This window comes from Sardina pilchardus, chromosome 9, assembly GCF_963854185.1.
Source record: "Sardina pilchardus chromosome 9, fSarPil1.1, whole genome shotgun sequence".
NCBI lineage: Eukaryota > Metazoa > Chordata > Actinopteri > Clupeiformes > Clupeidae > Sardina > Sardina pilchardus.
Window position 1 is genome coordinate 30,562,806 of NC_085002.1, and position 16,592 is coordinate 30,579,397.

Below are 16,592 nucleotides of genomic sequence, written 5' to 3' on the forward strand. Positions count from 1 at the left end.
GGGACTTCACTTGATCTTAGATCCTCATCCAGCAGCCTCACTCTCATACATTATGGAAATCAAAGCTTCAATTCTATTGCAACTAAGCTCGGTGAATCCCTTGTGCGTCAGGGCTTCTTATCATTAGACTAGTGCATGTTTGATCATGACATATCGTTACTTTCATCCAGTGTTCATCTAGACTTCCTTTCTTCAGTATGAGTTTTTGTGATTTATTCCAGATAGATAATGGCTCAAGCATTTTGTTTCTCCCCTAAGGGAATCTGGGTGTGCTGAGAATAGCATAACATAAAATGGCTCTTGGTTGGATTGCCTGGGGTTACTTCAGTTGGAGTATGGCTGTGTTTTTGTTAGCTCTGGTGTGTCGGTAAAGTTGAGCTTCTGACCTTCGCATTGGAGGGTGTCCTGTCCCTACATGTTGTGTTGTTCTCCAAGTGGAGGCTAGATTAGTCATTGGCCTTTTAATACCTCTGCCAGCACCTCTGCAGATAGATCCCATGCTTTTACACGGCACATGTGTGTGCACAGGATGTACCCATGAACAATGGTAGGGGTTTGAATGAGTTAGGTTTCTGAACAGGCTGAGTCAGATCAGTAAGCTGTTTGGGATTAGTGAACATTTGTTTGTCTTGGCCCTTGATTGATATTTCTTGCTGCTTTTTGCTCCACAGAGTCTCCGCTGCAGTTCTTTGTGAACCACTCTAGCAGTCCCAACGTGACGGCCTATGGGCCAGGCCTGGTGTACGGAGTGGCCAACAAGACTGCCACCTTCACCATCTACACAGAGGATGCCTCTGAGGGTGAGAGAGCATCATGTTACCACGTTTAGGTGCCATGTAAAAATCAAATACTTCCAGAGCATGGTCAAAGCTAATGTCTAATGGGAATGTGATGTGAATTTTATTATAGCAGCGGTGTTTGTTTTGTCATCCAATTGCTTCACAACTAAACAAACAGCCAGTCATTACTTTAAGGTTGCATCATAACATTTGGAGTTTGTCCAATGTTCCAGCATTAATCACAGCTGAGAGATGGTAGAGATGTCATCTGTGGCAGATTTAAACCATTGTTATTTACTTCTTCCGCAGACAGTCATATCATTTTGCATGATGTCATTGTCAGAAGAGATTTGAGGAAGCTGCACTCAAAGGCCTTAATGTTTGTCCCTTGGTGTCTGTTAAATACCAGGTGGTTTGGATTTGGCTATTGAGGGTCCCTCCAAAGCTGAAATCAGCTGTGTGGACAATAAAGATGGCACTTGTACGGTCACGTACCTTCCCACGTTGCCTGGCGACTACAACATCCTCGTGCGCTACAACGAAAAGCACATTCCTGGGAGCCCATTCACTGCCCGTGTCACTGGTGAGGCCATAGGTCCAAATGGGTTGTTTTATTAGTCAGTGATCGGACTCATTCAGTGCATTAGCACCACAGAAGATGTCATATGAATTGCCTCTTGAAGTGCTCCAAAGGATGAGTTACCCAATCTCCATCCATAACCTACTGTTTGTGCTGCTCTGTGCTTTTCCTCTTAAGAGGACAACAAGAGGAGGTCTCAGGTGAAACTGGGCTCTGCAGCTGATTTCACCCTGGACATTAACGAGACGGATCTCAGCCTCCTGACTGCCAGCATTAAGGCCCCCTCGGGTCGAGATGAGCCCTGTCTTCTTAAGAGACAGCCCAACAACCATATTGGTAAGCTGCACAGTACCCACCACTTACAGTGAAGCATTGACCATGGGAATGATGGCTTGCTGGCTTTGTGGGGTTTTCAGTCTTTGTTTCATGTGGTTTACTGTAGTTAATGCTTCTCACTTACAAATGCTTTGTTCAGCCTTGTTTGATGAAAGGGTGTGGATTGGATAAAGGGTGTCATTTATGAATATCTTTTTCACAGATGTTCTGCCAATTCTAGTTGCCATACCAATATGTTGAAAGACGTTTAATTCTATGCTGCTGCGGTTGAGATGAGCTCAACAGTGAAGTGTCTCCTCTTCTCTCTAGGCATCTCCTTCATTCCGCGGGAAGTTGGCGAGCATCTGGTCAGCATCAAGAAGAATGGGCAACACGTGGCCAACAGCCCAATCACCATCATGGTGGTGCAGTCTGAGATCGGAGATGCCAGTAAGGTCAAGGTGTATGGGCAGGGCCTGGTGGAAGGACTCACCTCTGAGATGTCCAACTTTATTGTCGACACTAGAGAAGCAGGTGAGCAATTCTGGTGTGTTTTGATGTACGTTGAACTCTGACAGTTCTGTCTCTTGTGGGCTCCCCAGCTGGAGACAGGTGGGTTGTTGTTTTTTTGTTTTGTTTTGTTTGTCTCCTTTTCCATTGTTGTTCGATGTTAAACCTGAAGATTCAGTTAAGGATTTCATATTAGGGATGCAGAGATTAACCATGCCTGTTGCATCATAAAGGCATTGGCTCTCAAGACTATAGATCCCCCTTTTTCTCCCCCACCATATCTCCATTCTTCTGTCATGATGCAAACAGCTTGCGCTCAGACTTGTTTAGATGGATTTTATGACCCAAATGTTCCCATGTGCTCTCCACATGAAAGCCTCCCTGACCTTAGTGACTCCCATAGCTTTGAAGAGGGGAGGCCGTGCCAGATGCCAGGGCTAATTGAGAGGTTCTAATGGAAATAGTACAGCAGTGGGCACTCCCTTCTGACCAGCCTGGAACTCTGCCTCACCCTCACTTCCTGTGTTCATGAGTCTTTTCCATGCTACTGTATGATAGCAGCCTCCCAGTTCCAGTGCTGTGACTACTTTAAGGAATGCCAGAATCCCTGTTTTTTTATTGTTTATTTTGTGTTCGATTTTACCGTATTAACGGAATTTGGTAAGACTGGAGTCAAGTTCTGACTCCGGGACGAGCATAGAAATGGTTGTAAGTGGTACCAAAGAAAAAGCCACTTCTAGTTTTAGTACTAAGAAGATGCAGTCTGACTAAAAGTGGTTTGTACTGAAGTGGAAATTTGATCATAAACATTTAATTAATGCTTGTCGTATATGCCTCTAGTGCTTTTGTTGGGAAGCAATGTTTGTTTCACTGTTCAGCACTGCTTTTCAGCCCACAATAATGACCAGTCCTGGTTGTCTCCCTCTGCTCAGGTTACGGTGGCCTAGCGCTGACCATTGAGGGCCCCAGTAAGGTGGACATCCAGACAGAGGACATGGAGGATGGCACCTGTGGAGTGTCTTACTGTCCCATGGAGCCAGGGACATACATAGTGTCAATCCGTTTTGCTGAAGAGCATGTTCCAGGTATGGTCCATTTGCTATGAACATTTGCTTTAGTGTATTCCGAGATGTTGGAGAGCAAATACATACTGTATGTAAACTTTTAATGAAGAGGAGCTGACTGATGTGCTAGTGTGTATTGGATATTGGTTGACTTTCTGCTTCTGCTATGTCTGTTTTGCTGTGTGCCCATAGGGAGTCCCTTCTCAGTGAAGGTAACAGGAGAGGGTCGCATCCGCGAAAGTATCTCCCGCAGGCAGAAGGCTGCCTCTGTCGCCAGCGTGGGCAGTGTGTGTGATCTCAATCTGAAGATCCCTGGTAAGGAGGGGAAAAGGATGGGCTAGTCAGCTACTACTCGGGGCCTAAACACTGATCAAAATGTGTGTCCGCCATACCATAGCTTGTTTTGGATAAAAGTGTTCTGACTTTTTATCTGACGTTTCATATTTCAGACCCTACAAAGTGAAGTCGTTAGGATTGCTTACTTTCTGAAATGAAACATTTGCTCGTGATCACACATGAACATTTGTAGCTAATTTCTACTTTTCTGTGGGCGTCACTGTGAACTTGTTTATTGGTCTCTTTTGATCATCTTATCAACACAAAAACCTTTTAATTTCTCATGAGCTTCATAGTATTTACATCAGGTTTTAATCTGTTTAAACTGGTCTCACATTCTGACCCGTCACCCACAAACTCCTCTCTGTGGTAAAAAAAGACTCCAGTGTTTCAGGTGACATGGCTTGCTGTAACCCTGACATTCCATCTGTTTGCACTCAGTGTCTGGAGTAGAATGGAGATATCAAATGCAAGACATCTGTCACCTGGGGTGGCTTGGTGTGATATCGAGGCAACGGGTGCTCGTTAAAGAGGCTCAACCCAGGTCTGAACCCACCCGCCACCGACCCTACTGGCCTCGCTCAGCAGTGATTTACTGCCCTGCATATGCACACCAGAGAGAGGGGGGGAGAAAGAGGGAGGAAAAGGAGTGAGCATAAAAGAGTCAAAAAGAAGAACAAGAAAGAAACTCTGCTGTGCATAGACAAAGTAGGTTTAGAAATTGAGATGGAAGTGGGGCAGGGGAAAGAATTTAGCTGACCTGCGTCAGATATAGCCATATTCTTTATATACTTACTTGAATTTATGGTGCTGATAGCGTGGCTTGACTGGTTTTAGTGTAGCTAACCTGTGCCATTCTGACTTCTGATGCACATTTTCTGACATGTGAGCCCTCTTGGAGCCATGATCTGGAAAACCCCAGCTAGGACCCGAGAACTAGATTACCGTTGCAGATGAGTTATCATGATACCTGTCAGAAAATGAGAAGACAATAAAGTAGCTTCTTCTAGGCCATGTGCCAGGCAAGCTAGCTGAATGAGGCCAGTCCTGATGGATGACTCACACCATTGCCCCTCTCATTTCCTCAGTGGCACTATGCCAGATAATGCACTGCAGGCACAGAGCTCAGCCTACATTGTGTCAAGCTTGGCACGACAGTGCTCCCAGTGTTGCTGGAACAGGTATGAGGGACCATGTTGTTCAGATCAGACTCGAAGTATGACATCAGCTCCCCAACCAGAGGGCTAGACGCTCATGATGCATGTCAGGGTAAGGAGAAGAATTTGACACCTCCGCTGACATGTGGTGTTCTGGGTAAAACAGATTTTTTTTAAAAAACACAAAAGACTACTTGTGGAATAGCAGACTGGGTGACTGGAATTATACGCATGAGCTGAACTGAAAATCAGCATTAACAGGGAGCGCAGCCAAATATCTGGCTGAGCTACAATTGTTTACGCTCTTGTGTCCTGCCAAGGTATGACTTTGAGAGCTCTTTGGTCTACTCCTTAAGCAAAAACACATGGTGAGGAAAAAACAAGGCGTATGCTGTGCAAACATATGCACAAAATAGATCTCAAAAAGTGTACCCCGATAAAAATGATAGAAGCGATTTAGGAAATTTCTCTACAGAACAATGAAGATCAACACTGCTGTTCGTTTGTGTACCCTTCAGCTGTCTATATAATGCCTTCTCAATGTCAAGTACACACTAAAATGTATGTCAAGTGTACACTTAACATCCTGTTGACCAGGAGGACTTACAGTATGTAGTTGTCACGAAAAGTCTCTTTTTAACATGTTATACACAGAGGTCACCACCAGATGATGACCCATTGCTACAAGTTGCTTGATATGAGTGACGTTTTTTCCAGATTTCCAAATTATTTGATTTGATTTGATACAAAGTAGTGTACTTGTGATCGTACAAGAAACAAAAGCCATGTCAGGGATATTCGGTCTCCACTTCCTTAGTCAAAGCATGCTTGCCTGCCTTGATTCCTCTAATGTCCTCCATCATATCCTCTTTGACTTCTGAAACAGTTGCCATTATTATACCAACTTTGGATAAACCGGGTCTTGACTATATAGAAAGATAGTCATCCATCCTTGTCTCTGCCTAAAAAGATAGTGAGGATAGTGAGGAGGTGGTGGTCAAGAAATGTCTTAATCACATAGTTGAGTTCTCTAATTAGATTCTAAATTGAGAACCTTAAGATGGTAGTTTGTTTATTTCAACTAAATCTTTCTTTAGTCATATGTCTAAATGCAGAATGTAGTCCCTTTTCATTCTTGTCACCTCTGGTCTTTCAGTGATATGCACTTTACTGTCATACATTCCTCACGTCTTTATAACTTGGCTAAAGTTCTCCATAGCGCATATCTACTAATTTATCTTCTAAAGAACATCCCCTCCCAAGACTCAACTCAACTTTTCTCTGAATTACTTCTCTGTTTTGTCTTCTCCCTCTGTGTTATTCTCATTTCTCTTCCTCTTGTTCTTTCCTCTTTCCTCTGTAAACATGCTCGTAGTGACGTGGTTTCTTCTGGCCTTGGCCCGTGAGCTGCTATCGCGGCGCATATGCCGCTCTCACTGCTCGCTACGTTTGGGGGGCTGGGGGAGCGACTTGTCTGGGCCCTCGAGGGCCTGGAGCTTCTCAGAGGGAAGAACTGAGTGCTCGTGGAAGACTGCTGCACCCCTGTCCCAAAGCTCGGGGCTGCAGGGTGCGTGTTAAAGCCCTGCAAATGGGAACAACGAGGTTGGCAGAACGTGCTTGATCTTGCTTCCAGTGTGTGCGTGCATGTTTCTGTGCGTGGGCACGTGTGTGCGCATGTGCTACTCCACCTGGTTGCTGCTATTATCCACTACCCTGGTTGCTTAGTTGCTCACCTAAACCTTCCCAGAGGCTTCCCTATGATCTGGCTTCTCTCATAGTCCTGTTCTCACAAGTGTGCAGCTGTGTCATCACTTCACACTTTTTCTTGACATCATTTCACACTTTTTCTCCCTCTCACGTGTCCTCCTTCTGTGTGTGCAGAGATAGACATCCGAGAGGTGTCCGCTCAGGTCACTAGCCCCTCCGGAGCCACAGAGGATGCAGAGATAGTCGCCATGGGCAACCACACCTACTGTATCCGCTTTGTGCCACGAGAGATGGGCATACACATGGTCAGTGTCAAGTACCGTGGCCAGCACGTCCCTGGAAGCCCCTTCCAGTTCACCGTGGGGCCACTGGGAGAGGGTGGGCCCCACAAAGTACGTGCTGGTGGCCCAGGGCTAGAGAAGGCTGAGGCAGGCGTCCCAGGTAGAGAACTCGCCCTCACACTTGATGATGAGTATGATGATGATAACAATAATAAATACATTTATTATTTATTAAATGATAATCGTAATAATTGTGTTGTGTGTGTCTGTGTGTAGCGGAGTTTAACATTTGGACACGGGAAGCTGGTGCAGGGGGCCTCTCAATCGCTGTGGAGGGTCCAAGCCGAGCTGAAATCTCCTTTGAGGACCGGAAGGATGGCTCCTGTGGGGTGTCATATGTTGCACAGGAGCCTGGTAGGAACTTGGCCTGCAATATAGTTTTCATATCCTGAAATATTGCAATGTTCCTGCAGTTATTAGAGCATGTAGCTATGCCTCCAAAGAATCTAGTCATACTGTTACATTCCAGGTCCAGTTAAACTGCCACAGATGTTGGATTCTAGCAGTTTTCAGATGTATGAAATATGTTGCGTACTTACCATGGTGTTATTGGGTAGTTTAGACTGTGGGCAGCTCCATGGCATTGTGTTATGTTTAGCTTTAGGTTTTAGTTTTAGCTTTATGTGTAGAAGTGTGTTAATAGTCTAAAAGTCATAGAATGTGGCTCATCTCCCTCTTTTATTTATCTCCCTCTGTTGCTGCATCTATATGCTTCAAAATCTTTCTCTGCTGGTTTTTCAGGTGATTATGAGGTGTCGGTGAAGTTCAATGATGAGCACATCCCTGACAGCCCATACCTGGTGCAAGTGTGCGCACCTACAGATGATGCACGGCGACTCACTGTTACCAGTCTTCAGGTGAGACATGAGGAAACATCTCCACACCTGATCATGTGTCTGTAACTACCAAAGTACAGTGTCAAACACCAGCAGAACACTACTCAAAACCTGGACAAAGAACAAAAGCATGTCTTGAGACATTGTGGTCAGATACAGGCAACATTGTGGGAGGTGAATTCAAAACTTCTGTCATCCACAGAAGTATTGTCAAGGTTGTAGTTCAGTGATCATTTTGGTCACTGAGCCTCTAGGCCAAGGATGCAGTGGCTCTATTCCTAACAGGGACATTTGGTAATACCAAATTTCACATAGCATTATGTTTAAAGAAAAGCTGTTACATAGTGATATCTTTTTATTTAATCACCCCCATTGTGAAGGTATGCCATTGCCACAACAAACTGGTATGCCTTGTAGAAACTCATAGAAACTCTCAATAGATTCTCTAAATAGATCCTTTTTCAAGCTTTGTGTTCTGTCATTAGTTGGCTGACCGAGTTTTCGGGCCTGAGCGGCCCACCCATCTGCCCATGTGCAGATGGCTGCCCATGTTAACTGGAGTGTTGGCAGGCAGTGCCCGAGGAGTTTAGCCCCGCAGCAGAGGCTGAGGAGGTGCCAGCATGGCGTGGCCAACTGCTGGCAGGGCCACATACACACTCAGGGCTTTCCCTGCAACCCCTGGCTCATTGCTGGCATACTTTAACACAACATTCGTCTCCTCCTCCTCCCTCATACTGTAGTCTCAGGAGAATGGGCTAGAGATGCTTTAAAAGCGGCCTGCTGGTGTTACTGACTTACTTTGAGTAACTTTCAGATGTCGGGCAAATGGTGTGGGGCTGGATGTTTCTCTTGTGTTTCATTTAAAGGCTCTTAACAGGAAGCACACCATTTCAACTCAACAGGAGACCAGCTAAAGCAGAGAGGCAGACACGTTACGCCTTCTAGATCTCTTTCTTAGTTAGTCTGTGTTCTCTTTTGTCACATTTCTAATCTCTCCAGTAGCTCCTATTCATTTCCAAGTTAAGCAGTCAAGAATGTGTGATCTCTCCTCTTAGCTTTAGCTGGTCCAGATTGAGCACAGGTAAAGGGGGAAAAGGAATATAACTGTGTACATGCCCTTACCAGGAATATTTAAAGTTCATTTTATCCAGTAAACTACTCAATTAATCTGCGAAGTGAATACAGTTTGATGAAATGAGAATCTGCCATGCAGCCTCTCAAAGATCAGTCTAAGATAAGTAAATTTAAGTGTAAGTACCAAGTATAAGCTACGGTAATTTCCTGTATATTAGCCACAGTGTTTTAAGCAAATTAAAAAAACAAAACCATATTAATACCATATTAACTGCCATTCTGTATTCATTTCATAGCTGAAGACATTTAGCAAAATCAATGTATAACTTCTTTTAACTTGCATAAAACACTGTCCTGCGGCTTATACACAATGCGGCTAATACGCAGGAAATTACAGTATAGTGCAGTGTAGACAGTAATGTACATTTGGTTTACAAAAGGTGGTTTATGGTAATATAAATTAAATATAAATATGTGCAGAGTATTAGCAGTAATCTTATAAGGCATGATGTACAGTAGAGTGTATGTTGACGGGCAATATGTTTGTCATGTTATGTATATTATGTTATGCATATTTCAGTATAAGCCAAGTATAAATTAATTGGGTGTATCTCTGATCAGTACACAAAACGTATACTTATAGACCAAGTAGACCAACAGTACACTTTGCTAAGGATTGTCCTTGATTGCTTGTTGAAAGGTTTGTATAACTTCTGCACACAATATCAAAGGGGTGTTATTTGTAGGAGATGGGGAAGGGATGTGTTAAATAATCTGTTGTTGGCTGCTCATCAGGAGTCAGGTTTAAAAGCCAACCAGCCAGCCTCGTTTGCAGTGAGCCTGAATGGCGCTCAGGGCTCCATCAATGCTAAAGTGCACAGCCCATCCGGAGCCTTGGAGGAGTGTGTTGTGTCCGAGCTAGAGCAAGGTGAGCCCATCTACAGCAAAAGGTTTGCATAAAGATAACATGGTTAGTGCTGGGCGGTATACCGGTTCACACTGAATACCGGTGTATTTTTTCGTTATGATATGAATTTTTAATATACCGCCATACCGGTGTATTTGATTACACCCTGGGCGGAATGCTGTGTCACGCGACATTGTTTCAGACGGGACCCTTTTCAATGCTGCGCTTCTAAACACGCATGGTGAAGGTAAACAGTGGAGGTTGTGGCATAGGGCCTAAGACACCTCACGTTTTTCCCCTATTAAGGCTTAATTTTTCCTTTGACACAGAAAAGGCTACATAATTGTTTCCCTTGTCAAAGAAACGCATTATAGGACTTAATAGCCTACATTGGAAGAGATTGTTCAACAGCTGTAACTAGCTGGAACCCACTGAAAACAGGAAAGCTTAATGATCTTATCATTCATCTTACCTTAATAATACTCGCTGAAATGATCCAAGTAGCAAGTAAAGCATGTTACAGGTATGAACTGAACAATACTAGCTGGCTAGTTAGTCATGATCTTACGGAAGAGCTATAGGGCCATGAAGTAATATATTTATTCTAAATCTCTGAGAAAAAAGAAAAAAAGAAATTTTCGAGAAAAAGTCAAAAGTTTCGGAAAAAAAATGTTGCAATTTTAAAAAGTCAGAAATCTGTAAAAGGCGGCGATAAAGTTTCTTACTGGGATATTGTTCCCACATGCATACAACATCGAGCGGGGCATCGTTAGCTCTCTCGTCTAGCATTCAATTGACCCGGGTTCAACCAATTTTTGTAGCTTACATTGACTGAATTCAATGACCGTTTTTCAACGACGATAAGCGCGGGGGTGTCGTGAACTTGGACTGTGCAGGAGGCGACATCAGTTGGCCATAGACAATGTGATGGCCTTCGTGTAGGAGGAACTGCATGGGAATGGACAGATGCAGGGTTTCAAGTAAAGCTCGCTGCGGCCCGCGGGCCGGGAAGGCGAGGCTTGACATCAAGCCCCGCCCACATCAAGGACAGCTGCATTCTGGGATTGTGAACTGTTCTACGTATGCGTATAATAGTAGCAGGAAGAGGGGAGATTTGCCTGCCCGATCATGAGTTTGTGACGATCTGTTGGACTGCTTATTTGTCTTTATTTCAAAATGTTTGTTTATTCATCTGTTTATTTCAGATAGTTTGTTATTAAAAAACATGAATGAAAAATAATTGTTCGTCGTCGTTGAAAAATGGTCATTGAATTCAGTTGGGACAATATCTCAATGACAAACTTTATCGCCGCCTTCTACAGATTTCTGACAATTTTTTTTGTTAACGTTTTGCCTAGCTTGATAGGCTAACCAGACATCCACGTGAATTATTCTGTTGACGTTAGACCACTAACGTTAAGTGTAAACCACGGCATGTGTCTGATGGGCCTATTTGACAGAGAACGCATATTAGCGGAGTAGTCTCTTCACTAAATCCCACTTGTTTTATATTTCCTTTTTATATTTCCTTGAAAACTGTGTAATGTAGCCTACCTGGGCTTGAACTTGAAGCACAAGTATAATTATTGCAGGTTGCACTACTTTTTGTGTACCGTAGGTTTAGAAGTATGTTTGTGAAATTTGCATAGTAAAAGTCCTGTATTTTGACTGCAATTGCCCTTGAAAATGTTGTGAACACATGATTATGCATGAAAAAAAAAAATACCGTGATATACATTTTTGGCCATACCTCCCAGCACTCATGGTTGTCATCATGGTATTGATGCAGCATGCAGTCTCTGTTTTCATTGAGAAAATGGTTTTGCTGCATACGAAACACTTGTGATCTTAGCACATTGGTCCTCAGGATCCTCTTCCTGAGACTGTTGAACTGAAATATCAGCAACCTCTTGCCAGAACCAGAATCACAGACGCTAACTTTAAATGTAAAATCCATGCTTTTCATTGGACAACAGTGTTTAGAATAACACAGTAATTAACACCACCTTGACCTCTCTTTAGGCAAATATGCCATTCGTTTCATCCCTCGTGAGAACGGCATCCACGCCATTGATGTCAAGTTCAATGGCAGCCACATCCCTGGCAGTCCATTCCAGGTGCGGGTGGGTGAGCCAGGACAGAGTGGAGATGCCGGCCTAGTTAGCGCATACGGAGCTGGTCTGGAAAGAGGCACAACAGGTGAGTTCACTGGCATGTTACTGGTCAGATTGATGAAGTTACATAGTACAGTTGACAGAGACTCCTATTGTTCTGCCCGTCATCAAAATGAGGTTGGAATATTTTAACGCAAAAGAACTTCATTGTGCTGCTGCAATGGCAACACACTTGCAAGACAAGAGTTAGAAAGGTGATGTCAGGTTAGGGAAGAAATAACACTTTTTGCATTAGGTACCACTGTGACTACTTGGTTGTGATTTTTTCGATTTTCATTCTTGCTTTAGCCTCTAGGAACATAGCACAAAACAGAGCAACACCTGACACTTCAAAATGGATATTTTCAAACCAGACACTGAAAGGCAAATTTATGAAGTGTAGGCCTACTTATGAATTATTTTTTTCAGACAATGCTTACATACTTTTATGTAATACTACTTTTATGTATTAATAATGTACAACTAATTCACCAACTTAATTTATCTTAAAATCTGTGTTGGTTCTGCCACTGTGAGGGATTCCCAATGTTAACTGTAACTAAGCAACAGATCTGTACAAAAAGAAGGCTTTGCATGCGTATCCGACTGTATGGCTAACCAGGCTGAATCAACTCACTTGTGTTTTGTTGTCACATCAATGGAGTACCTGAAGCCATCGTGTGCCTGTTCTTATCTGACACCAGGTAACCAGGCAGAGTTCACCATCAACAGCATTAAAGCCGGGCCAGGCTCTCTGGCTGTGACCATAGAGGGCCCATCCAAGGTGAAGATGGAGTGCCAGGAGTGCCCAGAGGGCTACAAGGTGCAGTACACACCCATGGCCCCCGGCAACTATCTAATCAGCATCAAGTATGGAGGGCCCAATCACATCACCGGCAGCCCCTTCAAGGCCAAAGTCACAGGTAGCTTTTTTATCTTCTGGGTTATGTGATACTGTACATTCTTCAGCTTGTCTACAGGCATCCTGACCTTGTTTGTTTTGACTCCCTGTCCGTAGGCCCTCGTCTGGTGAATGTAACCAATGCCAGTGAAACGTCCACACTGATGGTAGACCCGGTCACTAAGCACAGTGCTGCTGCTGTCCATAGTGCCCTGCCCCGGGCTGCCTCAGACGCTAGCAAGGTCCTGAGCAGAGGCCCAGGCCTGAGCAAGGCCTTTATTGGCCAGAAGAGCAGCTTCTCTGTGGACTGTAGCCAAGCAGGTGAGAAGTATTTAAATGTTCTTTTTTGTTGCTGTACCATGTACCACTATTTAATGAGGAACACATTAAGGGAATAAATACAGCTCTAGCTCATTACTCATTATGATCACAATTCTTCCACATGCTTTTAATGTTTAGCACACCCAAATCTGGGCATTGCTTATGCACCAAAGTCCTTGACTTTTCACACTTTTAAAAGATAATAGGATAATGTTAATCATTGTGCATTTTCATGACAGTCTCTGTGTCTCTGTTGCCCTCTGTGTCTGCGTCCATAACAGGTAAGAATATGCTGCTGGTTGGTGTACATGGGCCGAACACGCCGTGTGAAGAGGTGATGGTGAAGCACATGGGGAATCTGCAGTACAACGTCAGCTATGTGCTAAAGGAGCGCGGCAGCTACGTGCTGGCTGTGAAGTGGGGTGAGGAGCACATCCCTGGGTCGCCCTTCCATGTCACTGTCCCATGAGTCTCGTCACTTAGACACCGGGACATGAGCAGGAGGATAGCCAAACCCACTCCGTGAAGCCCAGTGCTGTAGAATACACCAGACAAATTTGCACTTCAATATACTCTACATGTAAAATGAATACAGGTGACATTTTACATTGTGTTTAAAAGCAAACAATTTCCCACACCTCAATTAAAAAAAAGAGTTCTGGTTTCACCCTGTCATTTATGAACAGGCCTTAATATATTTATTAGTAAGTAAATAAGTAGTATTTAACAACCATGTGGCCCATCATTTACTATTGATGTCATCTTCATTTTGTCCTTGTTTGTGTTCTCATCAGCATGTAGGCGTCATGTACACTCAGACTTATCCATAAAATGCAAATGATTATGTCCACTACCAAATATGTGATGCAAGATTTCATTTTTCACAACACTTTACAGTGTGGTGTTTACATGTGTTTTTATGCATAAATTATCTTCTGTCACCTCCTTGTGCTGCAGTGGCAGTTATCTCACATAGACACTACCTAGACTACTTCAGATCTTGTGCTGCAGTGCCAGTTATCTCACATAGACACTACCTAGACTACTTCAGATCTTGAATTCTGGACTGATGTCAAGATCTGACAAACAATGTCTATGCAGCCGTTTAGGTATTTTTAGCCAACACACTCCGTATCACCAAAACAACCATCTTTATTATTTCTCTGTCTTTGGTTGGCCATAGTGGACTCTTAATATTAACTCAATTCAGAATACTATTCAGAAGTAGAGTTTGGAATAAAACTATGTTGTCTTATGTTGCTTAAATATAATAGTTTTGATACATGAATGTTGAAAAAATATTTTTGAGGATTGTTTTAATGTGAGAGAAAATCTTTTCACTGTTTGTAGTATCTCCCTGTGCCTTAACGTGGCTCAATAAATTATGTACTGTACATTTGTGATTTATTAAATAAAACAAAAACTGGAGCATCGCAATGTGTGTTGTCATGGATGGAACACACTCAATAATGAGTGAAATGGAATTAAGAAATATTACATTTTCATTTAGGGGAATGTTGTAGGCTAGTCCATGCAAAATTTGTGTATCTTTAAATGCTATGCAGAGGCAAATTCATTAGACCATCAACGGTTAAAATGCTAGTTAAAGCTATTGCTAATATTGGTAATCTGTTGATAATATTGTTTTATTATTATTGAAGATATACAACCTTAATTATAATGCTAGCATAATATTTGGATAGTAAAGATCCATAACAGGCGAGTGGGAGAGGGAGAGAGATGGGGAGGGATTGGGATATGACCGCAGGTCAGATTCAAACCTGGGTCCCAATGGGCACTAGGACCTGTACATGGTATTATATGGGTGCTGTAGCCTGCTGCCACTGTGCCCCCTGCTAATCCTCATTTTGTAGGCACTTTGCATAAAAGCATATGCTACATGAGTTCATGAATACATTTCAAATGAAGGGCAGAGGCTATTGTTGTTCCAAGACATATTTCGCATTGCTATAGACAGGAAGTAATTGTTTTTGGTCAAAGGATGTTTATTTGGAAACAATGAAGCAACCTTAAATATCAAATGCAGCATGTGTTTTTTACAATCTAAAGTTGAACTCCAGAAGGCATGAACAGTGAGATGAAACTCCCCAACGTTCTATTCTATTCTATTCTAAATAAATGGGAGAGAGTTGTTTCTTTGCCCAATTTCATAGTATTGCCAATGCAAAGTTACATTAACTAAATTTGAATAGAATGACGTTTGTTAGACTAAAAGCAGGAACACAACAAAAACATGCTTCTGTTACAATCCCCCAGCTCATCAGAGTAAATCCAGTCCTCGTAACACCAGTGTCATAAGATTGATACTGAGGGAGCTCAAATACTGATAGAAATGCGTAGGCTATAGAACATTACACAGTGCAGTGACAATAATAGGTTGTTTTAGGTTAAAGTCTATATTACAAAATGTGCAATGCATTTCAAAACTCAACTTCTATCCAGGCATTCTCATTGTTCCTACAGAGATTAAAATGTCTCTCCTAAAGGACTTCCCTGCCTGAAGAACTGCAATTGTAAAGCATGTATTTAAAGGCACTTCACTGCCACTATCTGGACAAAGAGGGTAGCTGCCTGATATTCACATCAAAATAGGGCATTGCACAATGCAGAGTTGGAATTTTATGATGGTTTTAATTTTATAATGTCACAATAATTAGAGTTTAGTTATGTTTGTTTGGATGAATTTGGAGGTGACTAATGCCTAATTCCTAATGAATAATGTAAAATGTGTGAAATCTGTGTTTCTTCAGTAGGAATATCAGGCTCTTGCTTCTATGCCGCAGTATGGAACACTTTTGTTCTGTCAGCATTCTGAAGGTTGAGAGGAAGGGAGGGGAGGGGGCATATGAGACTGCAAATCCTCTCTTCCTTCCTCTCCCCATTTTGGAGTGTGCGGTGTCCTGCTTTGTGATTAGGTTGCCATGGGGAGGGCTACTCCTGCTCTTGGGTTTCTGTGTCAGTGCTCCTCTTACCCCCTTGGGAGAAGCAGAGAGAGAGAGAGATGCACACACACACAGACAGAAATGTAGTTATACACACATAAGAGTGAGATCGATACAAAGCAAGACGAAGGCAAAGAGATAGGAAGAGTGGCCAGAAACAGAAATTCTATAGGAAATTAAGAGAAAAGCATCTTTTATCAGCCTGAAAATGAGAAGCCTCCTGACTACACAGAACCAGAATTGTTACCGTGAGTTGATCATGAAGGAGGCCTACACCAGGCTAGCGTGGAAAATGAGATACGGTAAGGACTATCCGATGAGCTTCACTTCTCATCGGGCCAAGGCTCAGGGCCTTCCTCAGCTGACTGTTCCCAAACCCGTCCTGCCTCCTCTGGTCAACCTGCCTGAGGGGAAGCGAGCACCCTCCCCTAAAGTAAAGCCGCACCTCAGCGAGGCCCCACTGATGCGACCTGTTACACCTGAGACCAGGGAAGCACTCTACCAGGGCTTCTCCAAAGAGGGGAAGGGCCGCCACCTCTACCTGCGGCATCGTGCACTGAAGGGTCCAGACGAGAGGTTTGACTACCCGATACTGTCCTCCTGGGACTACGGCTGGAGACTTGGTAAGGGAAAGCATAGCAAATAGGT

The 16,592-nt window shown here is 43.2% G+C and overlaps 2 protein-coding genes across 2 annotated transcripts in view; both read left to right on the forward strand.

Annotated features, from left to right (window-relative positions):
• flnbl (filamin B, like) overlaps positions 1-14,414 on the forward strand; it is a 53,582-nt gene extending 39,168 nt beyond the window's left edge. The window contains exons 33-46 of the mRNA XM_062544689.1: positions 672-800; positions 1,189-1,362; positions 1,537-1,695; positions 2,005-2,208; positions 3,117-3,269; positions 3,441-3,563; positions 6,623-6,889; positions 7,006-7,143; positions 7,531-7,646; positions 9,495-9,627; positions 11,629-11,805; positions 12,464-12,682; positions 12,778-12,981; positions 13,263-14,414. Coding sequence (XP_062400673.1) covers positions 672-800; positions 1,189-1,362; positions 1,537-1,695; positions 2,005-2,208; positions 3,117-3,269; positions 3,441-3,563; positions 6,623-6,889; positions 7,006-7,143; positions 7,531-7,646; positions 9,495-9,627; positions 11,629-11,805; positions 12,464-12,682; positions 12,778-12,981; positions 13,263-13,450 — 2,384 coding nt within the window. The 3' untranslated portion in view covers positions 13,451-14,414. The remainder of the gene's footprint in view (positions 1-671; positions 801-1,188; positions 1,363-1,536; positions 1,696-2,004; positions 2,209-3,116; positions 3,270-3,440; positions 3,564-6,622; positions 6,890-7,005; positions 7,144-7,530; positions 7,647-9,494; positions 9,628-11,628; positions 11,806-12,463; positions 12,683-12,777; positions 12,982-13,262) is intronic.
• A 1,738-nt stretch (positions 14,415-16,152) lies between these two features.
• Positions 16,153-16,590, forward strand: LOC134092701 (protein SPMIP1). The gene has a single exon (XM_062545730.1). It carries the CDS (start codon positions 16,153-16,155, stop codon positions 16,588-16,590), a length of 438 nt encoding a protein of 145 aa, XP_062401714.1.
• The last annotated feature ends 2 nt before the right edge of the window (positions 16,591-16,592 follow it).